Below are 27,438 nucleotides of genomic sequence, written 5' to 3' on the forward strand. Positions count from 1 at the left end.
TTTTCTCCAGTTTATGCTTACTTTTAAGAAAGTAAATGCCCATTGGTGAATTTAATTTCACAACCAAAACTAAGGAAAAAAATATTTTAAGTAAAAAAAGTAAAGAAACACCATACATTTGCAACATATTTGAGCACCAAAGACTAATAGTCTTCATGTAAAGGGATTTCCAAAATCATTAAAAAAAAAAAAAAGAAGAAGAAGAAGATGGATAAAGGACCTGGTGAGGTGTTCATAGAAGAAATACAATCCAAAAAAACCATTGCCATCATGTCAATTCCACCTCATAGAGAAGTGCCCCCACAGGGTGTTCAAGGCTGTAATCTTTACGGAAGCAGATTGCCACATCTTTCCCTCAGAGCAGCTGGTGAGTTTGAACTGGTGACCTCTCGGTTATCAGCAGAGCTCTTACTCACTGTGCTACCAGGGCTCCTTATAGAAGAAATACACATGGCAAATAAATACTGTGTAATGAAAACTAGATTTCTCACTATTAGAGAAAGGTGCTATCAACAAGGAAAGGCGGAAGGTTAGGATGAATCCTGTGCTATTAGATGGGTCAGTAAGAACTTGTGGTTTTTAATATATTTTCAGACAGATAGAAATAGGAAGACATGTGTGTGTTGTTGTTGTTGGACGACATTCAGTTGATTTTGACTCACAGGGACACAGGTGTATTCCCTAGCTCTGTTTGCTGAACGAGCCAAAAGCAATGCTCCCTGAGTGCCAATGAACACATCTGGCGTACAAATCTTGGTTTCCAGATTCAGAACACCTTAGAGAAAAGTCTAGCTCCAGGGCTGGGGCAAAGAAAGTATAAGATGAAAGTACTAGATCAATCTGGGATACCCTGTAGTGCAGGAAAGTAAGGAACTGCTCACTAAATGTGGGACTTACGTAAAAAAGATAGTCAACTTGCAGAAATTATCGAACAATATTATTACTATCACACACATGTAAAATTTTGCTGAAGATCGTTCAATAGCGGCTACAACAGTCTATCCACAGGGAAATGACAGAAATTCAAACAGGATTTAGAGGCGGGAGTAGAATCAGGGATACCATTGCTGATGTCAGATGGATCCTGGCTGAAAGCAGAGAATACCAGAAAGATGTTTACCTATGTTTCATTGGCTATGCAAAGGTATTAGACAGTGTAGATCATAACAAATTATGAACAACATTTTGAAGAACGGGAATTTTAGAACACTTAATTTTGCTCATGAGGCAGTTGTTAGAATAGAACGAGGTGATACTGTGTGGTTTAACATCAGGAAGGGTGTGCGTCAGGGTTGTATCTTTTCACCATACCTATTCAATCTCTATGCTGAGTAAATAATTTGAGAAGCTGGACTGTTTGGAGGAGAACGAGGCATCAGGATTGAAGGAAGACTCATTAACAAACTGCAATATGCAGATAACAGAACATTGTTTGATGAAAGTAGACTTGAAGCATTTACTGACAAAGATCAAAGACTACAGCCTTCAATGTGGATTACACCTCAACATAAAAAAAAAATAAATAAAGAAAACAAAAATCCTCACAACTAGACCAAGAAGCAACATCGCCATAAACGAAGAAAATATTGAAGTTGTTAAGGACTTCATTTTACTTGGATCCTCAATCAACACCCCAGAAGCAGCAGTTAAGAAATCAAAGAACGCATTGCATTGTTCAAATCTGCTGCAAAAGACCTCTTTAAAGTGTTGAAAAACAAAGATGTCACCTTGAGGACTAAGGTGTGTCTGACCCAACCATGGTATTTTCAATCACCTCACATACATGTGATAGCTGGACAATGAATAAGGAAGGCCGAAGGAGAATTGAGGCCTTTGAATTGTGGTGTTGGTGAAGACTATAGAATATACCATAGACTGCCAAAAGAACAAACAAATCTGTCTTGGAAGATGTACAGACAGAACGTTCCTTAGAAGCCAGAATGCTGAGACTATATCTCACATACTTTGGACATGTCATCAGGTGGGATCAGTTCCTAGAGAAGGACATCATGCTTGCTAAAGAAGAGGGTCATCAAAAAAGAAGAAGCCCCTCAGTAAGATGGATTGATACAGCAGCTGCAACAATGGGCTTAAGCATAACAACAATTGTGAAGATGGCACAGGACCGGGCTGTGTTTGGTTCAGTTGTACATAGGGTCACTATGAGTAGGAACCGAATCGATGGCAACTAACAACAACAGTAACGGTTGACTTGAAAGCTTGACCAAATCTGAGACAATCTGAACGACAAAATAAATAATGATAGCAATAACTTATAACTCATAGAGTAAAAAAAAATCCATGAATTCATGGTAAGATGAATAATTGAATAAATAAATAAAAGTTCTTCCTTAGAGTAAAATTCCAACTAACACATGTAAAAAAGATAGACAATCAGCATTTGACAAACACCACGAAACAATTATTTTAGTCAAGAATCATCAATGGATGATGAACTCAGTGGGTCAAAGCATGATAAGAAACAGAATAATTATGTAATATTAATGTATCTACCTACAAAAATATTTCTTAATTACAAAAAAATGGTGACTTTATAGTGGAGAAACCTGGCAGATACTACTTTAACCAAGTGATTAAAATTAACTTTGACAGTGATGGCACAAATCAACATCACAGGCCTCTAATGTGATAAACTGAAATGTGCACAATATAACTTTTGTAGCAGTCTTGCAAAAACTCCAAGTATGAACTTAAAGGAAACACCAGACAAGTCTAAATTGAGAGATTTTTAAAAAGTCTCAAGATCACAGAAGATAAAACTAAGGAACTGTGCCAGATTAGAGGAGCCCTGGTGGTGCAGTGGTTAAACGCTCAACTGTGAACTGAAAGGTTGGGGGTTCGAAGCCACCAGTTGCTCTGTGGGAGAAAGATGTGGCAGTCTGCTTCCACAAAGATTTACAGCCTTGGAAACCCTACAGGGTGGTTCTGCTCTGTCCTACAGGGTCACTATGAGTCTGAATCGACTTGACGACAGTGGATTTTGGGTACCGGATTAAAAGGAGACTAAGAGAACATCAACATCCATGGAAGCAGCAGTCAAGAAATTAAAAGATGCATTACATTGGGTAAATCTGCTGCAAAGGACCTCTTTAAAGTGTTGAAAAGCAAAGATGTCACCTTGAAGACTAAGGTGTGCCTGACTCAAACCATGGTATTTTCAATTGCATTTTATGCATGTGAAAGCTGGACAATGAATAAGGAAGACTGAAGAAGAACTGGCGTCTTTGAATTGCAGTGTTGGAGGGGAATATTGAATATACCATGGACTGCCAGAAGAATGAACTCATCTATCTAGGAAGAAGTACAGCCGAAATGCTCCTTAGAAGTAAGACTGCATCTTACATACTTTGGACATTTTGTCAGGAGGGATCAGTCCCTGGAGAAGGACATCATGCTTGGCAAAGTACAGGGTCAGTGGAAAAGAGGAAAACCCTCAGTGAGGTGGATTAACACAGTTGCTGCAACAGTGGTCTCAAGCATAACAACGATTGTGAGGATGGCACAGGACTGGGCAGTGTTTCATTCTGTTGTAAATAGGGTCACTAGGAGTCAGGGCCGACTCGACGGCACCGAAAAACAACAGCAACAACATGACAAGTGTATGCAGTCTGTGATCTCATATAGCAAAGAGCATAAAAACAAGTATTTAATGTAATGGTTATTTAGTAAATACTTATTGATTGATTATTCACTAAGGAATCTAGATGAGTAGAATAGTTATGTTCCAGACCACCCATAGAGTAGAGGTATGCACTTAAGTACTTCAGAAGAGCTCTATTTTCCCTCCACAGATTTACAGTACATAGGCTAAAAAAAAATTGAATAGCAGCCTTAGAAGTGCTACACTCTGCAAAGTGAAGATATTTCATGGTATCAGAGGTGACGCCAATTTGCTTTTCTTGACTCTGGAGATTAGGGTGCCAGGCCTCCTTGCTAACGTGTCCTCAGCCCACATCTCCGAAGTGTCTGCACATACAGTAGATATCTTGTGGACTCTCTCTTCTGGGAAATGTCACTGGAAAGATCGCAAATTAAACTTCCTTCTGTATTTTACTTGGGAACTTATAAAAATTGATAAAAGACACTAATTGAAAGATTGAAGAAGCCTAACAAATCCAAGAAGGATAAATAGAAACCCACACCTAGATACATCACATTCGAAGTACAGAAGTCCAAAGTCAAAGAGAAGAATCTTAAAAGCACCTAGACAAAAACCCACTTTCCTCCAGAAATGCTTTAATGGAACTTTGACAAATTAGTTCCCAAAGCTTTAATAGCTATAGTAAATTGATACCTAGCAACAATTAAAAAAATCACTGTCATTGAGTCGATTCTGACTCATATATAGATACACCAAAAGTCCTAAGTAAAAAAAGAAAATTTCCTTTTAAATTCATTTTAATTTTCCAGAGAAGTTGAACTTTGAGGGTATCCATTATTTAACAGGCAAATAAAAAGAAATAAAGCACTGAAGAATAAAATATATAAACTTGGTTTGACTTTCTGGGTTTGGGTAGAGAGCACGGTTAGTTTTCTGTGGATTCTTTGATAGTTTTTGGTTTGAGTGTATGGTTCACCACTCACCAGGTTTAGTTTCTGAAAGACTCTGAAAATCCATCCAATCTTTTGAAAGCTAAAGGCTGACTATTTTATTTACAAGAATGAAGAAGCCTTGCTGACTTGGAGAGGTAGCATGAGGAAGTATAGCATCAGAGAGATGCAGGAAATGTGGATTCCATTTCCAGTTCTGGCCTCAGCCGTAGGACTTAGACAAGCCATTCTACCTTGAGGGCCACACACCTATAATCTTGCATCCAGGCCACATTTACCTTGGAGTATAATGGTCATATACAGTATTTCTCTGGCTCCTACCCTCACCCACCAGTGTAAGACATTAAATCCCCACAACTATTTCCAGGAATACCCAGAGGTAATTCATGTTTTCTTAGGAACCTACCCTGTGATTTACACCCTCTTATTTCTCCCCTATTTTTAGACTTCTCTTTGGGTGTCTGTAGCTGCACCTTCAAAATGAGCCTTAAGTATCTCACCCTAACACCAGGTTCAGGGTTCTGCTGGGCACTGAGTAATATCTTTGCAGTTCTCAGGGCACCAAAGTGGATGGAGCTCACCTTTGGGGGGTTACCTTTTGTCACCTGGTCCCAGAGTAGTGCTGTCTCATGCTCCCTATGCTCACAGAAAGATCAATGACACTGCTCTTTGGCACTTTGTTTCTTACAGCTTCCACACTTGAAGTGGGTAAAGAGAGAGATGGGAAAGCAAGAAGAGAGGGCTACAAAGGCATAGCCAGAAAATGACATGAGCCACACTCAGACTGAAGCTTCTTTTTGCAGCTGCTCACTCTGTATGGTTATGAGAGTTCCTGCCTTGACGTATAACTAGATAACATATTCAGAGATCTTTCCAGTTTGAATACATCCATAAATTCACAGTGTCCTAGGAGCAACCTATCCTTACTAACCAAACGAAATTGTTCCCTCAGATCACTCCATTAGAGATTTAGTCCTTTGGATTTTGTGTATTTTTAAGTCATCTATAAAAGTGCTAGAAGTTCTGGGCTTCATCTGAAAAGAGGCTTGTCTGCCAGCTGGCTGATAAAAAGTTACTGCACAAATGGGCATAGTTTGGAGTCTTAGAGAGAGAAACACACCATGTTGTGGTCTTTCTCATCATGCAACTTATTTATTCATCCTCTTGTCATTATTTTAAAAACATTCATTAATATCCTACTATGTAGCATATCTCATTCTAGAGACTTCAGATTAAGGTCAAATAAAATGTGGTCCAGTGCCAGGGAAAAGATCAGATAGGATAGAAAAAAAAAAAAAAACTTAAGAAGCCTGTAGAGTTAAGAGAAGGACTTTTGAAAACTCAGTATATGTCTCCTAAAATAAAGAATTGCATTGCAGAAATTAGAGTGTTGGCCTTTCTTAGGTAGGCTGTCATAAGCAACATACTCTCTATTCCCTTTATTTAGAAGTTCTGAGATGACCATTTTGGAGATTGAAAAGATTACAACAAAAAGGAAGCAGCAAAAACTAGAGCGAGTATGGAGTTCATCGAGAATAGGATCTATTAGGTTCACCCCATCACCTTTGACAGGGATGTTGGACTGGTTGATGACAAAAGTTGGCAAAGTGTAGCTAGATTTTATTGAGACACCTGACAGCTTTCCTTATAAACAAGATGGAGTAGTTGAGTTGGGAACTGTTTCAACAGCTATACCTGGAGGCTGATGATTAATTAATGGAGTTAACTAATCTTGGTTGAAGTTTCCAGTGGAATGTCAAGGAGCTCTCTTCCATGAATGCTGCCCCTGTTCAACTTTTTTTTCAGTGACTTGGAGAAATTGTTCATTACCAAATTTGCATTTGATAGGCCAGATGGCTCTGTCTACATCTGGAGGTATGCATTTGGTTCTGGATGCACCACTCAAAGGGGGCATAGGCAAGATGGTAAATATTTTGAAGAGTGTGACCTGGATAGTGACCTGAAAGAGTTGTTGTTAGCTGCAGTCGAGCTGGCTATGACTCATGGTGACCTTATGTACAACAAAAGGAAATATTGCCTGGTTCTGCACCATCGTCACAATTTTTGGCTTGCTCAAGTCCATTTTGGCCGTCACTGTGTATCTGAGTGCCAAACAACCTAGGGTACTCACCTTCCAGCACTATATTGGACAATATTCTGTTGTGATCCATAGGGTTTTCATTGGCTAATTTTTGGAAGTAAATTATCAGTCCTTTCTTCCTAGTTTTTCTTAGTCTGTTGAAACCTGTCCACCATGGGTGGCTCTGCTGGTATTTGAAATACTGGTAGCACAACTTCTAGCATCATAGCAACATGCAAGCCACGACAGTATGACAAACTGACATATGGTGGTAGTGAAGGAGAGTAGTAACCATGTAATACAAGGAACTGATGAGGTGCTTGGGGATAGTGGGGCTAAACAATACAGGACCCAAGAAAACATGGCAGACAAGAGCCAGACCCAGTTGCCCTTGAGAGTCAATTCTGACTCACGGCAACTGCATGAGTTTCAGAGTAGAACTGTACTCCATAAGGCTTTCAATGGCTATGATCTTTCAGAAGTAGACTGCCAGACCTTTCTTCTGAGGCACCTCTGAATGTATTTGAACTGCCAACCCTTTGGTTAGTAGCTGAGCATTTAACTGCTTATGCTACCCGGGGATTCCTTGACAGCCAGGAGTTAGTATGTTTCATTTGGATCCAAGGTTTGTGACCAATGGGTCAAATGACAGAAAGGCAAACCAAGCTTGGTATAGGAAGAACTTTCAGGATGTTAGACTTTTTCAAAGAAAAAAATGACAAATCTCTATAATCTATAAATTTAGTAAAAATTCTAGCAGGATTGTTTTTATTTTAGGAATTCAACAACTTTTTCTAATATATATATAGAAAAACAGAGGTCCATGTATAGCTAAATCAGTTTTGAAAAAGAATAAAAAATATTACCATTGTCCAATGATGAGATATGACATAAAGTCACAATAATAAAACAGGGTGGCCCTGGTGCAGCCACAGCTAAATAAGACAATGGAACAGAAAAAGGGCTCATCAACAGACCCATGTAAGTAGGGAAACTTGGTATATGATAGTGGTAGCACCTCAAATGGAGTCCCTGGGTGGCACAAACAGTTAAGCACTCAACTACTAGCTGACAGATTGGCAATTCAAACACACCCAGAGGCACTTAGGAAGACAGGCCTGGCAAGCTGCTTCCAAAAAATCACAGCCTTGAAAACCCTATCACACAGTTCTACTCTGCACACATGAGGTCACCATGAGTTGGAACTGACTTGACGGCAACTGATAACAGCACCTCAAATAAATGGCAAGATGTTTGAAATGCTCAAGGGATGTTGTTGAACAAACTTATGAACCACATAGGAAAAAATAAAATTGGGAAACTTACACAACAGGCAAAGATGATCTAGAAATGGGCTAAAGACCTAACTGTTAAGAGATAAGCCCTAAAGCATATAGAAGAAAATGTAGAAATAGGCATTTGTGATTGGTGGGGATGGACTTAAATGAAACTTTCCAAAGCACAAAACTTAAGAGGGAAATTATTCCATTGTCTGTTTCAAAATAAAGTATTTTAAATGATTATATATACAAAGTTATCAAATTACTGACATTTTGGGAAAAGACCTTTGCAATATGAACACCACAAAAACAACAAAAAACAAAAAACCAAACCCAGTGCCGTCGAGTCATTCCAACTCATAGTGACCCTGTAGGACAGAGTAGAACTGCCCCATAGAGTTTCCAAGGAGCGTCTGGTGGATTCAAACTGCCAACTCTTTGGTTTGCAGCCATAGCATTTAACCACTATGCCACCAGGGTTTCCGTGAACACCGTAAGAGGCTAATACCTAGGATGTGCAAGGAATACCACATGTAAATATGTAGGCTATACAAACAAAATCCACAAGTAAAAGATAGGGAGCCTATTTGGAAGGTGAGCCTAAAAATGTACCAGTGAATCTTGGTTTCCTCATTCTTTCATTCAATAAATATTTATTGAGGGCCTTCCACATATGAAGCACTGTTCTAGGCACTTGGGATACAGCAAACAAAATTCTCTGCCCATATAGAATTTATATGCTCCACAATATTCTCTCCCATTGACAGGAGGAAGGCATCTGTTTCTACTAAGTGAATTTTCCTTTTTAATTACAATCATAAAAATTTAAAGTTGGAAGTATCATGATGATAAACAATCTTCAGGGGCACACAATAGCTACACCTCACAGGTGGTGAGACTGTAAAGCACAGTGATGAGGTGGATTCAGAATACCTAAGAATCACACATGTGACCTACAACCTGTGTGTGAACTCTGACAACGTCTCTGAGCTTCAGCTTCTTCATCAGTAAAACGGCGCTAATAACGAGGCTTATCATAAGACGGGTACAAGGATTAAATGAGGCAATAAACATAGAACAGCATCTGGCCAGTGATGAAAACTCTATGAAAGCTATTTTTATTTCCGTACCTTGAGGACGATTCCAAGAACTGGTGTTATCCTGCACACCATATTTCAAAATTGCCATGGCAACACCTCTGGGTTATTAATTAGGCAATTAATTTTTTTCTTCAAGTAATAATTAGAAGAAGAGGTCATATTCTTTCTCTGAGACTCTACCCCGCTGGTGTATGAAATCTCTCTCATGGATTAAACATTTATCCTGGTGTATGAAAACTTCACTCAGGGCTTTAGGACTGGAAGTAAGCCAAGAGACCATCTTGCCAGTCCTAGGTTTTATTTTATACGGAAGGACCCAGACGCCTTGAGGGATTTGTGCCCTGCCCCGTGGTTGCACAGAGTCATGGTACTTCTCAAGAAACAGCATATATTGTTAATGGCCTAAAAAGATTAATGTTGCCCAGCTAGCTTTTGAAAAAAGGTGTGAATTGGCAAAGTGAATAAAAGTGACTTAGAGACTTAGACTGAGAGGAATCACGGTTATTCCCTGTATGAGTAATTTTTCGAGGCTTTCTGTTGACTTGCACCGTTCTTCAGTAGGTGGAGCCAGTCTCCCTTATTAGAATAAAGGTAAACAGATTCAACCCAATTATAAATGGAAAAAAATGTGTGCCTTCTGTCACTGAGAGCTGCAGAGGGTGACAACTGGAGAACTCGGGCGCCGTGAAGAGACGTGCCGGAGCATGAGTTCCAAGTCAAAATCCATAGGGATCATCGGAGCTCCTTTCTCAAAGGGACAGGTGAGGGAAAAGCCAGGCTCTTAGTAATGGGAATGTGTTTGAAAAGTTTGAACTTTAAAATTACTGAGTTGTTATTGTCTTGTTCCTTTAGATCCCAGATACAATTTGGTCCTGTGGGTGGCCGGGGGTGGGGAGGTGGGGGGGGGGGAGCATGAATATGTATATTTAAAGTCCTTTTAACATTTTGCAACATTGCATAATTATAGCCACGAATCCATTTATTCATGCGGCTCTTGATCATGACCAAAACCAATTTTATTTGAATCTCCCAGATTTTTCCTTATGTTTTTTAAGAGAAAGCATTTTTCTCTGAATTGAAATGGAATTCCATGTTGCAGCTACTGCTTTAGATTTCGTTGCTGTTGTTGCTTTTGATGTTGCTGCCTGTGTGTGTGTAGAGGGAGGGAGAATTTTAAGAAAACAATGTTTAGGTATGTCATCATGCCTGGAAAATTTTCATGCATTGGAGGTAACTTTCAGACTTCTTTTGACTTGGATAGCCTAGGTATCATTGCTTCCTACAACTTTGTAAATGACTCAGATTATTTTAAGGTTTTAATGGTTCTATAAAACTGGTAGTTTATGGACTCAGTAGAATCCTTGATGTACTTCTCTTTAAGGAGAAAATAAGAAATACATAGAAAATCCTACTGCCAGCTGGTAACATTGAAAGGATTCATGGGTTTATGAAACTCACGGATTCACCTAGCTGTGAATCAAAACCATGCCAGTGAGGTTTAAATATACAGTCCTTTTTTTTTTTTTAACCCACCTGGACAAATTCACTCTGGGTAAATGTAAAGATTCCAGAAAACTTTAGATATCAATATGGGTCTTGTGCTAAAAATGAAAATAAATAATAAAGCAAACAGAAGACAAAGTGTGAGTTGCAATCCCTGAGATGGATTTTTGCTGTTGTTTCAGCGGAGCGTTCTCTGGGACTGTCAGGGTTCTCTTTGCCCACCTGAGCAGCATTTACCTCTCTAAGTTTTGAACTCTTGCTGTGCAATCTGGCTTTTTATTGCAAAACAAATTGGCAGAGATCAGAGGTTAGAGGCCCAAACTGCATTTGGGCTCAGTAAATAGTGCTTCATTGCTTCAGAAGTCTCTCCCAGGACACAGGACATTTTGATGACACAGAAATGTTTCTTTCAGTGCTGGAGTTAATTGCGAAAACCATAATAATCTCACCTGTTCTTGGAATAAAAAAAAAATAGGTTATAATAAATACAGGATTGAAATAATTGTCAAAAAAAAAAGAAGATAAGGAAATAATTGACAAAGGGAAGAAAGGAAGTGAGGGCATAGACCCAACACGCTCTGGGCCTTGTATCTCAGCACAAGACCTAATGCTGACAGTAACAGCCTCCGTTATTGTTGTTAGCTGCTGTTGAGCCAGTCCCCCAACTCTTGGCACAGAATGAAATGCTGCCCATGATCAGTTTTGGATTAGATCATTGGGATGGTCTCATCTCAGAGTTTTCATTGACTGATTTTTTAGAAGTAGATCCCCAGGTTTTTCTTCCTATTTCATCTTAGTCTGGATGCTCTGCTGAACCTGTTCAGATCAGAGCAACACACAAGCCTCCACCGACAGGCCAGTGGTGGCTGTGGCTGACGTGCATTGCCTGGGAATTGAGCCCAAGTCGCCCACGAGGAAGGTGAGAGTTCTGTCACGGAACCGCCATTGCCCCATAATAACCACTGTAACCCAGTTGCTGTAGTGCCTATTCCAACTCGTGGTGACCACATGTGTTTCAGAGTAGAGCTGTGCTTCATGTGGTTTTCAATGGCTGTGATCTTTCAGAAGTACATAGCCAGGCGTTTCTTCCAAGTCTTCTCTGGGTGGATTCAAACTGCCAAACTTTCAGTTAGTAGCTGAGCACTTAACCGTTTGTACTATCCAGGGACTCCTAACAGTAACTGTAAGGGATAGCATTTTGAAATATAGCCTAATATGCATTTTCCATTCTCACTAATTTTTCTTTTTCTACTTACAGCTCTTCCCCCATTAAAACACGGCCATGAGAATGAAGCCTGTTGTCCCAGAATAGGAAGGACTGGGAGAAATTTTTCTACACTAAGCCATCGTTGTTGTTAGGTGCCATTGAGTGGATTTTTGGCCCATGGCAACCCGATGTGACAGAGCAGAACTGCTCCATAGGATTTTCTAGGCTGTAATCTTTACAGGAGCAGATCGCCAGGTCTTTTTCCCACAGAGCTGCTGAGTGGGTTTGAACCTCCAACCTTTTGGTTAGAAGATGAGTGCTTAACCATTGAACCACCAGGGCTCCTAACACTAAGCCATAGGATAGGGAAAAAATTGCTAACATGCAAGTAGTTCTCCCCATCTAAAATGAGATAAGTGGGCAAGGGGGTGGAGTGCGTGGATAAGAGGGCAGATGGCCAGAAGGTTGATGCTAGTGGTTTCCTGAAAAAGAACTCCATCCCCTGCCTCATCCTTTTGTAAGTCAGTGGGGCTGGGAAACAGTGGTGGCAGCAAACACTGAGGTAGGTATTATTCTTTTATAGTTTAGTTAACTAATGCCCAGAGAGGCTTAATAATTTGCTCAGGGTCACACGGTCAGTAGCAGACCCAGGACTATCTGACTTCAAAGCCTGCGCTCCTAACTCTGATGCTTCTTCAGAGGGCCTGACTCCATAGTGAGCCTTACACTTGTTGCCAGGCAGGAGAGTTAGGGTTTGGAAACCAGTTTAGAATGTCAGTTGAGCTGACAAAGCAACTTCCAAAGTAAGCAGATAAACCAAGCAATGAGAGAAGACCATCACGAGAAGTAGTTTGAAACAATTAAAAAAAAAAAAAAATCGTAGAAAATGTTACTGTGGGAAATTCAAGGACTATGTTAGAGCAAAAATATATTGTCAGTGAGGGGTCATTAAAATTTGTTCTAAAGTTTGAAAGAGAGAGGGTGGAAAGGTCAAGGAGTTTGGTCAAACTGGCAGTTTTGGAATATCTACTAAATGTTAGCCCTACGCTACAAAAATAGTGCTTTAAAGAGGGGGCAGTGGTGGGTCAGTGGTAGAATTCTCACCTTCTATTTGGGAGATGTGGGCTTAATTTCAGGCCAATGCGCCTCATGCATAGCCACCACCCATCTGTCGGTGGAGCCTCCCAAGTAGCTGTGATGCTGAACAGATTTCAGACGGTCTTCCAGATTAGGAGAAAGGGCTGGCCATCTACTTCCAAAACTCAGCCAATGAAACCTTGCAAATCACAATAGTCCAATCCGCAATCAATCACGGGGATGACATAGGACCGGGCAGCGTTTCATTTCCATGCACATGGGGTTGTCATGAGTTGGGGGCTGACACAAGGGCAGTTACCAACAACAACTACACACTTAAAGAACTTAGAAATGTAATCTAATAATGGCAAACAAAACCAAAGGCAGAATATGAGCCAAAGCAGCACCTTACTGGGGCTTAAAGAAGATGCTCTATTTGGGGTAGCAGGGGTTCACGGCAAAAGGGAATCAGTAAAGGAACAAAATGCCTCAGGGAGGGTACAAGGGGGTTCTTTGCTGCCAGGGTTGGAAACGTGAGATCAAAGATTTGCCTGGCACCTGGGGCAAGTTATCCAGTCATTGGAATCGAGAAGAAAGATCTTAGTTGGGTACCACAGCCCCAATCTTAGGGAGGCCTGCATGTGTCTTTTGGAACATCTTCTCATCTGACAACGGCAAGTAACTTTCTGGATCTAAAAGTCTTGTCAGAAATTAGAATCAGAAAGATACACAAAAGAGCTGCTTCTTTAGACCTCCAGTCAGCCAGGAGACTGGAGAAGACTTCCTGCCAGGGTAGATATTTCTCTCCACTGTGAGTAAGCATCTCAAAACTTGAATTTACTGGGTTGGTCTTTGGTTATGGTTTCAGCTTGCTGGTAATGATTTTCCCTGTTGCCCATTTCTTCCCAGGAGCCTGAACTTACTGCCCTGTTGACCTGCACACAGGCCCCTCTTGTGCCATGCTCTTTCTCATGCCTTTGCCCAGGCTGCTTCTTGGCTTGCAATTTTTTTTTTCCGTTACCCATTCCTGTTTTCCTGGTGAATGTTTACTTATGTTGCAAGACTCAGCTCACACGCCGCCTGTTCCATGCAGCCTTGCTTGACACAATCCTGCCCTGACAGAGTGGGAAGCAGCCTGCTCTTGTTACCAGGGCATCTTGTATCTGTACTGAAGCAATTATCAATGTACTCTAGTTTAAATGCCAGGTCCACTATTAGCTTATGCATTAATCAAAGACAGAAGCCCGCTCCTTTCCATCTTTATATCTGCATTTATTATAGTGCTTTCTCACAAAATGTGTGTTAGCTATGTTGACAATGAGGAGCTCTGGTGGTGCAGTGGTTGTTTGGCTGCTAACCGATAGGCTGGTAGTTCTAATCTACAAGTGGCTCTGTGGAAGAAGACGTGGTGATCTGCTCCCGTAAAGATTGTTGCTGTTAGGTGCTATCGAGTCAGTTCTGACTCACAGCGACCCTATGTACAATATAACAAAACACTGCCCGATCCTGCCTCATCCTCACAATCGTTGTTATGCTTGAGCCCATTGTTGCAGCCACTATGCCCATCTATCTCGTTGAGGGTCTTCCTCTTTTTTGCTGACTGCCAAGCATGATGTCCTTTCTCCAGGGACTGATCCTTCCTGATAACATGTCCAAAGTATGTGAGACAATCAGTATCCTTGCTTCTCAGGAGCATTCTGATTGTTCTTGTTTCAAGGCAGATTTGTTCGTTCTTTAGGCAGTACATGGTATATTCAATATTTTTTGCCAACACCACAATTCAAAGGTGTCAATTCTTCTTGGATCTTCACATGCATATGAGGCAGTTGAAAATACCATGACTTGGGTCAGGCACACCTTAGCCTTTAAGGTGACGTCTTTGTTTTTAAAAGCACTTTAAAGAGGTTCTTTGCACCAGATTTGCCCAATGCAGTGCAGCTTTTGATTTCTTGACTGCTGCTTCCATGGCTGTTGATTGTGGATCTAAGTAAAATGAAATCCTTGACAACTTCAGTCTTTTCTCAGTTTATCATGATGTTACTCATTGTTCCAGTTGTGAAGATTTTTGTTTTCTTTATGTTGAGATATAATCCATATTGAAGGCTGTGGTCTCTGATCTTCATCAGTAAGAGCTTCAAGTCCTCTTCACTTTCATCAAGCAAGGTTGTGTCATTTGCGTAAGGCAAGTTGTCAATGAGTCGTCTTTCAATCCTGATGCACCGTTCTTCATATAGTCCAGTTTCTCAGATTATTTGTTCAGCACACGGATTGAATTTAAGTGTGGTGAAAAGATACAAGCCTGACACTTATCTTTCCTGACGTTAAACCACACAGTATACCCTTGTTCTATTTGAACGACTGCCTCTTGATCTATGTACAGATTCCTCACGAGCACAATTAAGCATTCTGGAATTCCCATTCTTTGCAATGTTATTCATAATTTTTATGATGCACACAGCCGAATGCCTTTGCATAGTCAATAAAACACAGGTAAACATCTTTCTGGTATTCTCTGCTTTCAACTAGGATCTATCTGACATCAGCTGTGATATCCCTGGTTCCATTTGGCTTGAATTTCATGTCAATATACTGCTGCAGCCCCTATATCCCATAAAGAGTACAACCTAGAAAACTCTAAAGGGAAGTTCTACTCTGTCATATGCGGTCACTATGAGTTCAAATTGACTAGACGTTACCTAACACAACAACATATTGATAACATGGTGTGATGGGAAGAAGGGAGGCAGACTTTGGAATCTAAAGGGTCCTGCATGTACACTTACACTCTGCCACTTTTTATTGTGTGCCTTTAGAAAAATTACATCAACTTTCTGATTCTAGTTCTTCATGTTTGATATAGGAGTAGTTCAATCTACCTTGCTGTGAAGATTAAATGAGATAATGTAAATTCCTGGCACTGTAGGAGCTCAAAAAATGATACTGACTCTTTGATTAAATAATGAAAAGGGTTTCTGTTGTAGACATATGATAGTCAGGATAACATCTGGATTTTTTTTATTTTTCAGCCACTAGGAGGGGTGGAAGAAGGCCCTACTGTGTTGAGAAAGGCTGGTCTCCTTGAGAAACTTAAAGAACAAGGTAATTTTTTAGTTTAAAGAATCAGCTTGATTTCCTGTGGACTTTGGTGGAAAGGAGCAGGAGCTTACTAAATTGGGGTGGGTCTGGAGTGACATTTACACTAGAGAGTTGCTGCACTGGTAGTAATCTTAGTAACATATTTTATAAAATAAATAACACATGGGGAGAATGCTCAGAAGAAATTTCTGGATGAATATTCCTTGGGATGAGAACAAAGATCCTCACTCAGATATTTTGTTCTCCAGACAAAGTGTCATCTTAGAGAATCTCCGTGTGTAGTGCTGGGGCTGAGGACAGGGAAGCTGAGAGGGAGTGGGGTTGGGGTGGTTGAAAACAGAAGGCAAGGGACTGCAGGAAGTACGCTACTAGCAAGTTGTTTTTTGTTGTCAAGTCGATCTGACTCATGGCCAGGGGTGGATTACCCAATAAGCAAGGCTTACCGTATATCAAATGTGGTGAAAACTTGTGAAATTGTTCACTACAGATTAGTAAGTAAGCACAAGTAAGCCTGTGCTTACCTTGCTTACTGGGCGCTCCATCCCTGTCAGGGATGTAAATTTGAAAAGAGGCTTTGATTCTGTAGGAAGGTGCTGTAGGGTTGGGAGAGAGACAGATGCCAGCCATACCTAGAAGCAGAATCTGTGATGTGGCGAAAAAAAAAAAAAATATGAAATTGTTCACTACAGATTAGTAAGCAAGAACAAGTAAGCCCATGCTTATCTCGCTTATTGGGTAATTCGACACTGCTCATGGCCACCCTATATGTGCAGAGTAGAAAACCGTGAGGTTTTTCAAGGCTGTGACCTTTCAGAAGCAGATTGCCAGGCTTGTCTTCTGAGGTGCCTCTGGGTAGATTTGAACAGCTGAACTTTTGGCTGGTAGTCAAGTGCTCACTCATTTGTGCCACCCGGGATCTCCTACTACTAGTAAAAACCCAAAACCCATTACCATCGAGTCGATTCCGACTCATAGCGACCCTATAGGACAGGGTAGAACTGCCCTTATAGAGTTTTCAACAAGAGCCTGATGGTTTCAAACTGCCAACCTTTCGGTTAGCAGCTGTAGCACTTAACTACTACACCACCAGGGTTTCCACTACTAGTAAAAGGACTCTTATTTGTGAAAGAAAAAAAAGAATTACAGTAATAATAATAATGCCAAGTATTTGCATAGTATTTGCATAAACCTGCAAATGAAATATAACATGTATTTTTAAACTATAAACTTAAGCATACGTTATCTCTCTATATAAAACCCTCTGAAGTGTTGGTGAAGATATGGGACAATTGGAACCTTTGTTTACTGGTGGTAGAAATGCAAAGTGATACAGCCACGTTGGGAAACAGTTTGGCAGTTTCTTAAATAGCTAAACATGCATTTACCTTTTGACCCAGCAATTCTACTCCCAGGTATTTACTCGAGAAGTGAAAACGTAAGTCCACACAAAGGCTTGTACTTGGATGTTTGTAGCAGCATTATTTATAATAGTGAAAAAACGAAAACAACAGGAACTGGCGATAGATAAACAAAGTGCGGTGCATCCTTATGATGGGGTGGTGCTCAGCAATAGAAAGGAACAGACATGCCATGTGGAGAGAGGCTGGACACAAAGGGTTATACACTGTGCGATTCTAGGTGTATGAAGCTCTAGAAAAGACAGAAGTATAGTAACAGAAAGCAAATCAGTGGCTGCCTGGGGCAAGGGTAGAGATGGGGATTTATTGCAAAGCGATAGGAGGAAATTTGGGGGTTAATGGAAGTGTTCTCAAATTTGATTGTAGTGGTGGTTGCAAGATTCTAGCTATTTCCTGTACACTTAAAATCGGTGAATTTTAACGAATAAAAAGTATACCTCAACAAAACACCCAATAGACAACAGAAAGCTTGGTTGAATAAATGGGCTGATTCCCTCAGTTACCAAACATAATTTGATAAAAAACATTTTATATAAGGTTAAATCTCCTGAAAGTGTTACTGAATCACAGACACATAAATATAACACATAATAAAGAGTCAAGTTACCTACAGAACACTGACTTGACCCCATGTCATGGTTTTACACGAAACCGTACTTTTGAAGTCTAATGCAATGCTTTCTAGGAAGCACACCAGGGTCCATAAGAATTTTGGGTGACTTGAATTTTTTTTCCTTATTAAAAAAAAAAGAGCCTTCATATCCTGAGCTCTCTTAAGTGTTAGGCTCAGCGGTAAGCCCATATTCTTATCTAATTCTCTCAACAACACTATGAGGCAGGTACAGTGGACAAAGGGAGGAAGCTGAGCTGCTTCAGCAGGTGACAGACCAGGTTAAAACCAAGGACTGTTATGACAGAGTCAGAAAATTTAGAAAACGCTGGTGTATTTTCTTCTGGGTTTAAGCATATAAATATTCTTATGTACTTATTACAAAAACAAAACACTACTTATAATAGAAAATTAGAAAGCATGTAAGGGGAGAGAGAAAGTAAGCAGGGTAGAGAGAGAAAGAGAGATAGACACTCATTAGGTCCAAATCAGAAGGTCAACGCTGGTACCTCTTAGTGTCTAGCTAACTGAATGGATTCAAGAAGTGTTAGGCACTGTGTGAGGCGCTGGTGGGATGATGGCAGGCAAACACAGACACGGTTTCTACCTTCATGATGTTCACAGTCTTTCCAGACTTCTTCTTTGCTTATATCTTTGAAAATATGTTTATTTTGTGAATTGGAATCATCCTACACACACTGTTTTATAATCTGTATCTTTTAAACTTAGTATCCTGAAACTTTTAATTTTAGAGTATGATGTGAAAGATTATGGGGACCTGATCTTTGCTGATGTCCCTAGTGACAGTCCCTTTCAAACTGTGAAGAATCCAAGGTCGGTGGGAAAAGCTAACGAGCAGCTGGCTAGTGTGGTGGCAGAAGTCAAGAAGAATGGGCGAACCAGCTTGGTACTCGGCGGAGATCACAGGTCTTATTTAATGGTTGTCTGTGGGGTCTGGTACAAACGGTATAAAGGAAGTATGGCAAGACCACGAGAAGAGAGAACATGTGGAAGGAATGGCACCAATCAATATCTTCCATCTTCCGCTTATCTTAGTCCCAAAGGACAAGTTTTTTACCAAATTTTCTGCATTTTTCCTTTTAATTTTATTGAGTATTTCATTATGGAAGTATATACTTAGCTCTATTTGAAGTCTTGCTATATCTTTATTTTAATCTATTATAGCAGAAAATAAAAGAAAATACGGATGAATTTCAGTAAAATACTTGGCACAGTCTTACATTTCTAAATAAATAAGCATTAAGCACCAAGGAAATTCAGAGTTTATTATACCTGATTGCTCATAATATAAACCACTCATTTAGGTCAACAATTTAAAAGTATGTTTTCCATTATAAAAGTAATAATTATAACATTTTTGAAATGTACTTATTTTAAAATCAGAAGGTTATCACCGTTATATCTTACTATACAGCCTAACTCAATTTATTCAAGTATTTGGCACAGGTGTGAGGATATATATGTATAATATCTCTATCTACGTAAATTGTACTTCTCTTAAAACTTTTATAAGCATTTTGGCTCTGGCATATTTCCTTTCTGGCATTTTTTTTTCTTGTTACATGAATGTGTTTAAAATGTCTGTGTGTGTGTGTGTGTGTTATATATGTGTGTATGTATGTGTTATATCGTATGTTTTGCTCTTAATCACAGTACAAATTTCCTTATGTTACTTCTTGGTATGCATAAGGATCATAAGTGTCATTTCTTTATTGCTGTATAATTTTCACAAGAACTAGATCCAGAGAATTGAACAGTGTTTCGTGTGAGGCAATTGCTGACATGACTAGTGTTTTTACACACGCATATTATCATTATTTTGTTTTGGCTAATATTTTATTTAGAAGGCGGGTTGGGGATAAAAATGATTTTTAGTAATTATATCAGTATAACTTGCTAGTAAGTATTAAGTGTAATAAGCTATACTTGGTTGTTAAGATTGTTTAATTGGCATCTCCATTTTCAACCTATCAGAAATAGCGGCCACTTTGACTTAAAGGAAAAAACCAAGCAGCAGATACACTGGATGAGTTAATATGTTGTATGATGTGTGTAGAGACATTGCAAACCCGATGTTCACACAAACTTTTCTTCCTCCCTAGTTTAGCGATTGGAAGCATCTTTGGCCATGCCAAAGTCCACCCTGATCTCTGCGTCATTTGGGTGGATGCCCACACCGATATCAACACTCCACTCACAACCCCAAGTGGGAACTTGCATGGACAACCTGTGTCTTTTCTCCTGAAAGAACTAAAGAGCCAGGTAAAAGGCTGGTTGATTTTTTATTACAAAAGACTAATCTTTAGCAGAAGTTCATGTGGTGGAAGGGAAATAGGAACCCCTATGCCATTTTATTCTTGCTGCAACCTCAAACCGTTTTCTCTTCAGCCAACAAGTAAAGGATAGGCTGATAAAAATGGGCGAGGCTCTCCACCTTTATCTTACTTGGTACTTTACAAACTGAATTTGTATACATCTTCTCTTTTGGTTCTTAGAACGACCCTTTTTAGTAGGTAAAGTCCTACTACTACTACCAATTGCCATCGAATCGACTCCCACTCATGGCAAGCCCACGAATGTCAGAGAACTGTGCTTCATAGGGTTTTCAGTGGCTGATTTTTGGGGAAGTAGATGGCAGCCTTTCTTCTGAGGTGCCTCCAGTTGGACTCAAACCTCCAATCTTTCAGTTAGCAGCCAAGCATGTCAACTGTTTGCACCATGCAGGGACTCAGTGAGAATACTCCTTCATAAAGAAGTTATCCACTCAGAGATTAAGCACTTTGTTGGGATCATACGGCAAGCATATAGCAAGGGAAGACCCAGAACCAGGTCTCCTAACTCCTACCTCTTTACAACATACCCCACAACCTCTTACTCTTACAAATTAATTAAAAATAAATACATATTACACATTATAGGGACTTTTCAAAATGGAGTTTTTAAATGTAGGATTGTAATGATCTATATTTTTATATTATTGTTCTGACTATGAAAAGTGCATCTCTCAGTCATAGGAGGAAGAACTATCTCTTTGATCTCTAGAAACTTCGGAAATATGTAAGATGAAATTCCAGATTAAACTTTAACATTATAGCTCCAAACTTTTATTGTTTTATGTAACAGCTGCAGTGTATTAGCTCTTATGATGATAATTGGGGATTCATATCTCCTTATGTTAAATGCTTAGGAGTAATATTTTTTGCATTGAAGACCAAGTGATGCATTTATAAACTTGGAAAATGTCTACCTAGCACATGAGAACAACTAAACTCAGCTCCAGGACAAAGCAGATATCACATTATGGTGTGAGGAACAGTCAAAGGTCCATCTGGTCATAAATTTCCCTTAGTTACCCTAGATCATTCTTTGGATCAAGTCCCTTACTGAGAAAGACAAGGGAGCTATCAAAGTAATTGAAGCACACTGATTTCTTAAAGAAGAGTCCTGAGACAGCAGGGCTCAGTGGGGCACAGAGCACGTAAACTCCGATAAACGGCTGAGGGTAGGTCAGGGCCCCTGGGTGAGGGTGTGTAAGGCCAAGACAATCGAAGGTACCACATGGGAAGGCAAATATCCCCTTCTTAATTTTGTGACTTTTAAATGATTTCCTCTAAATTTAAGATATATGCACATTCTTACATTCTAAATATAAGATAACGCAACCCAGCCTGTCTTCCTAATTTTAAAAGGTTTACTCTTGTTGTGGTTGGTTGCCGTTGAGTCAATCTCAACTCATGGCAACTCCATGTGTGCAGAGTAGAACCGCTCCAGAAAGTTTTCAAGGAAGCAGATCACCAGGCCTGTCTTCTGAGCCACCTTTGGGAGTGTTCAAACCACCAACCTTTTGGCTTATAGTTGAGTGCTTAACCATTTGTGCTATTCAGGGACTCTCGAAGATTGACTATAGAGGAGCATATATAACCAAATGGAAACATTGCAATTTTAGATTCCTGATGTACCAGGACTCTCCTGGGTGACTCCCTGCATATCTGCTAAAGACATTGTATATATTGGCCTGAGAGATGTGGACCCTGGTGAACAGTAAGTTTATCCCTTGATGTGATTTACTTTCACTTTTTTTCCTTTTATGTGCTAGGTATGTGTTACTGGTCAAACCTAACAGAATAGCAATACACATATAGAATTCATAAAACCTAAATATTTTATATATTTACCACATTGAACTTTTCTTTAAAAGAAATAAGATAGAAAGTTTATTAGTGCTTACAAGGGGCTGGGGGAAGCGGGGAGTTATTGCTGAAGGGGTGCTGAGTTTCTTTTCGAGGTGATGGAACTTTTGGAAATGGATGGTGGTGATCGTAGCACAATGTGATGAATATAATTAATGGCACTTCTCAAGCTGAAAGAACTGAAAAAAAATTCAAGCCTTGAGTTGCAATAGTGAAGGATTCCATGGGGAAAATATTAAATGACACATGAAGCATCAAAAGAAGACGGAAGGAATACACAGAGTCATTATATCAAAAAGAACTGGTCGATATTCAACCATTTCAAGAGGTGGCATATGATCAGGAACCAATGGTACTGAAGGAAGAAGTCCAAGCTACTCTGAAGGCATTGGCGAATAACAAGGCTCCAGGAATTGATGGAATATCAATTGAGATCTTTCAACAAACAGATGCAGCGCTGGAGGTGCTCACTCGTCTATGCCAAGAAATATGGAAGACAGCTTCCTGGCCGCCTATTCCCAAGAAAGGTGACCCAACCGAATGTGGAAATTATAGAACAACATCATTAATACCACACGCAAGCAAAATTTTGCTGAAGATCATTCAAAAACGGCTGCAGCAGTGTATCGACAGGGAACTGTCAGAAATACAAGCCAGTTTCAGAAGAGGACGTGGAACCAGGGATATCATTGCTGATGTCAGACAGATCCTGGCTGAAAGCAGAGAATACCAGAAGGATGTTTACCTGTGTTTTATTGATTATGCAAAGGGATTCGACTGTGTGGATCATAACAAACTATGGATAACACTCCAAAGAATGGGAATTCCAGGACACTTAATTGTGCTCATGAGGAACCTTTACATAGATCAAGAGGCAGTTGTTTGGACAGAACAAGGGGATACTGATTGGTTTAAAGTCAGGAAAGGCATGTGTCAGGGTTGTATTCTTTCACCATACCTATTTAATCTGTATGCTGAACAGATGAATCGAGAAGCTGGACTATATGAAGGAGAACAGGGCATCAGGATTGGAGGAAGACTTATTAACAACCTGTGTTATGCAGATGACACAACCTTGCTTGCTGAAAGTGAAGAGGACTTGAAGCACTTACTAATGAAGATCAAAGACCACAGCCTTCAGTATGGATTACACCTCAACATAAAGAAAATAAAAATCCTCACAACTGGACCAATGAGTAACCATCATGATAAATGGAGAAAAGATTGAAGTTGTCAAGGATTTCATTTTACTTGGATCCACAATCAACAGCCATGGAAGCAGCAGTCAAGAAATCAAAAGACACATTGCATTGGGCAAATCTGCTGCAAAGGACCTCTTCAAAGTGTTGAAGAGCAAAGATGTCATCCTGAAGACTAAGGTGTGCCTGACTCAAGCCATGGTGTTTTCAATCCATTATATGCATGTGAAAGCTGGACAATGAATAAAGAAGACCAAAGAAGAGTTGACGCCTTTGAATTGTGGTGCTGGCGAATATTGAATATACCATGGACTGCCAAAAGGATGAACAAATCTGTCTTGGAAGAAGTGTGGCCAGAATGCTCCTTAGAGGCAAGGATGGCGAGACTGCATCTTACACACTTTGGATATGTCGTCAGGAGGGGTCAGTCTCTGGAGAAGGACATCATGCTTGGCAGAGTACAGGGTCAGTGGAAAAGAGGAAGACCCTCAACGAGGTGGACTGACACAGTGGCTGCAACAATGAGCTCAAGCATAACAATTGTAAGGATGGCGCAGGACCGGGCAGTGTTTCGTTCTGTTGTGCACAGGGTCGCTATGAGTTGGAACCGACTCGACGGCAGCTACCAACAATTTGCACTCTTAAAAATGATTAAAATGACCTACACCAAAAGACAACCTAATCAAAAAATGGGCAAGAGACTTGAATAGACATTTTTATAAAGATATACAAATGATCAATCAGTACATGAAAAGATGTCCCACACCATTAGTCATCAGGGAAATGCAAATTAAAATCACAATGAGAAACCACTTCACTCCCACTAGGATGGCTATTATTGGAAAATAACAAGTGTTGATGAGAATGTGGAGAAATTACAAACTCAGCCTTTGCAGGTGAGATTGTAAAATGGTGCAGCCGCTATGGAAAAGTTTGGCGGTTCCTCAAAAAGTTAAACATAGTATTACTATATGACCAAGAAATTTCACACCTAAGTATATACCCAAAAGAATTGAAAACAGGGACACAAAGAGAAACCTGGTATTCAAATGTTCATTGCAGTGTTATTTACAATAACCAAAAGGTGGAAACCACCTAATGCCCATCAACAGATGAATGGATAAAAAAAAAAATGCAGTACAGGCACAAAATGGAATATTACTCAGTTATAAAAAGAAACGTTGCCCTGGTACATGCTACAACATGGATGAACCTTGAAAACATGCTAAGTAAAATAAGTCAGTCACAAAAGGACACATACTTTGTTACCCTAGTTATATGAAAAATCTAGAATTGGCAAATGCACAGAGACAAAAGTTTATTACTGAGGGTGGGTGAGAGGCGGAAGTGGGGAGCTATTGCTAAAGGGGTACTGAGTTTCTGTCAAGGATGATGAAAAAATCTGGAAACAGTGATGATGGCTGCACAGCATAGCGAAGGTAATTAATGCCACTAAATAGTACAAGTGAAAATGACTGAAATGACAAAATTTTTTGTTATATATATTTTACCACAATAAAAAAATGATTACAATGGCAAATTTTTGTTATATATAAAAATAAAATAAAAACCAAGGGTATAGAGTCAGTCTCCTCGTTAACTGTGTATTATCTTAATGTCTCTTCTTTCATAGCTACATTTTGAAAACCTTGGGTATTAAATACTTTTCAATGAGTGAAGTGGATAAACTGGGAATTGGCAAGGTGATGGAAGAAACACTCAGCTATCTACTAGGAAGGTATGATGTTTGTGTGTGTGTGTGTGTGTGTGTGTGCACGCACACGTGTGTAACATTACGTATTATTGAGTGCTTGCTACTCGCACTAAAAAAAACAAAAAAAAATTTATTAATAAAGGCTTTAAGTAAAATCATGGAACTTCACTGGGTTGTTACTTTTTATAAAACAGGGTAAGAATTATACTTACCTACGAAACGTTAAATCATCACCTTTAAACTGAATTCCTTTCCCACCTCTTAAAAGAAAGAAAAGGCCAATTCATCTGAGTTTTGATGTTGATGGACTGGACCCATTTTTCACACCAGCTACTGGCACACCAGTCCCAGGAGGTCTGTCTTACAGAGAAGGTCTCCACATTACAGAGGAAATTTACAAAACAGGTAGGTAAAATTCTAGAGGAATGAAGCAGAAAGCATTCACTTGACAATATGTATCTCTATCTTCCTGACTTGAAAACCATGTGCCTAATGACACTTCAAAAGCACCCATCATGCAACTCTTGTCTGGAGGGGGGATGGGAGGATAGAGAGAGAGGGAAGCCGGCAAAATTGTCAAGAAAGGAGAGACTGAAAGGGCTGACTCAAGAAGGGGAGAGCAAGTGGGAGTAGGGAGTGAGATGTATGTAAACTTATATGTGACAGACTGATTGGATTTGTAAACGTTCACTTGAAGCTTAATAAAACTTATTAAAAAAAATAAAAAGCAAACAAACTGAACCATAAAAAAAAAAAAAAAAGCACCCATCACATGATGCAGTAACTAAAGCGCTTTCAGTTGGTTACTACATCTTTCCATTCCTGCATAGTCTTTCAAGTCAATGTGTACTGAATGAAAAATGTCAACTATTTTATAAACTACAATGTTACCATTTGTTGTTGTAGGGCTACTCTCAGGATTAGATATAATGGAAGTGAACCCATCCCTGGGGAAGACACCAGAAGAAGTTACTCGAACGGTGAACACAGCAGTAGCAATAACCTTGGCTTGTTTTGGAGTTGCTCGAGAGGGCAATCATAAAGATACTAACTATCTTAGCTCACCTAAGTAGATATGGAAACATCATATAAAAATCTTACAGCTAATGACATAATTAGCCAATGTAATAATTTACTTAAGCCTACAGTTATCCGCCCAAAGACTGTTCTTTTCAGAAAAACGTTTTGCCTTAGGAAATACTATATAATTAGTACAAACTGTATAAACTGACTTGCCCCTTGGTGTGAAATTCAAGATTTGGAAATTCAAACCTTTGTAAAATTATAAAGTTTATAGTGCCCATTTTGGGAAAAGATTTATCTTTGGAAATAAAAGTATATATTAATTTCCAATTGCAAATTTGCAGACACTTATATAAACCCCACAGAGTGAGATTCCTGATATCAAGAGACAAAGCTACCCCACCTGAAAAGGTACCGTATATCCATGTTGTTCAAAAGATGTGACTTTTGCAATAAACTCTTTGTAAGATTCTATTGTGTTTACATGTTATATGTTCCCAATACATGCATATTATATGTATATACATATATACACACATACACACAAGCATATGTACATCCTACTTAAACTACCATGACGATTTAAAAAGCTGCAGTGAAATCATTCCTAAAATGTTGGAAGATCTTAAAGAAGCAATTTAAATTCTCTAGCTCTGGTTTCTTCATCTGCAAAATGGTTGTCTTAGTTATCTAGTGCTGCCATATCAGAAATACCACAAGTGGATGGCTTTAACAAAAAATTTATTCTGGCACAGTTCAGGAGGCTAGAAGTCCGAATTTAGGGCACCAGCTCCAGAGGAAGGTTTTCTCTCTCTGTCGGCTCTGGGGGAAGATCCTTGTCATCAACCTTCCCCTGGTCTAGGAGCTTCTCAGCTCAGGGACCCTGGGTCCAAAGGACACACTCCACTCCTGGCTCTTCTTTCTTGGTGGTATGAGGTCCCATCTCTCTCCTTGCTTCTCTCTCCTTTTGTCTCTTGTAAGATAAAAGGTTATGCAGGCCACACTCCAGTGAAACTCCCCTTACATCAGATCAGGGCTGTAACCTGCATAAGGGTGTTGCATCCCACCCTAATCCTCTTTAACATAACCTAACTTCATTTCATTAAACACAGGCAGAAATTAGGATTTACAACACACAGGAAAATCACATCAGATCACAAAACGGTAGACAACCAATAATACTGGGAATCATGGCCTAGCTAAGTTGATACTCATTTTTGGTGGACACAATTCAACTCATAACACCAAATCATCATAAGATTTGGGTAATCACCAAGCTCATTAATGTTAGATGGCCACATTTTACTATTTTTAAGCTTTAAACAGATATTGGTTGATATTCTAAATG

At 39.6% G+C, this 27,438-nt stretch overlaps 1 protein-coding gene across 3 annotated transcripts; it reads left to right on the forward strand.

Moving 5' to 3' along the window:
* Nucleotides 1-9,736: 9,736 nt before the first annotated feature.
* ARG1 (arginase 1) lies at nucleotides 9,737-26,140 on the forward strand. Of its 3 annotated transcripts, XM_049900890.1 has the most exons (9): nucleotides 9,737-9,793; nucleotides 15,846-15,918; nucleotides 17,833-17,844; nucleotides 18,684-18,870; nucleotides 20,067-20,226; nucleotides 21,911-22,005; nucleotides 24,987-25,091; nucleotides 25,336-25,472; nucleotides 25,974-26,140. In XM_049900890.1, exons 1-9 carry the CDS (start codon nucleotides 9,737-9,739, stop codon nucleotides 26,138-26,140), a joined length of 993 nt encoding a protein of 330 aa, XP_049756847.1. The 3 variants fall into 3 exon arrangements, with proteins under 3 accessions (XP_049756847.1, XP_049756857.1, XP_049756866.1); XM_049900900.1 differs by lacking the exon at nucleotides 17,833-17,844 and having other exon boundaries at nucleotides 18,696-18,870; XM_049900909.1 differs by lacking the exons at nucleotides 17,833-17,844; nucleotides 20,067-20,226; nucleotides 21,911-22,005 and having other exon boundaries at nucleotides 18,696-18,870.
* Nucleotides 26,141-27,438: the final 1,298 nt, after the last annotated feature.

The sequence above is a fragment of the Elephas maximus genome, chromosome 1, assembly GCF_024166365.1.
Source record: "Elephas maximus indicus isolate mEleMax1 chromosome 1, mEleMax1 primary haplotype, whole genome shotgun sequence".
Taxonomy (NCBI): Eukaryota; Metazoa; Chordata; class Mammalia; order Proboscidea; family Elephantidae; genus Elephas; species Elephas maximus.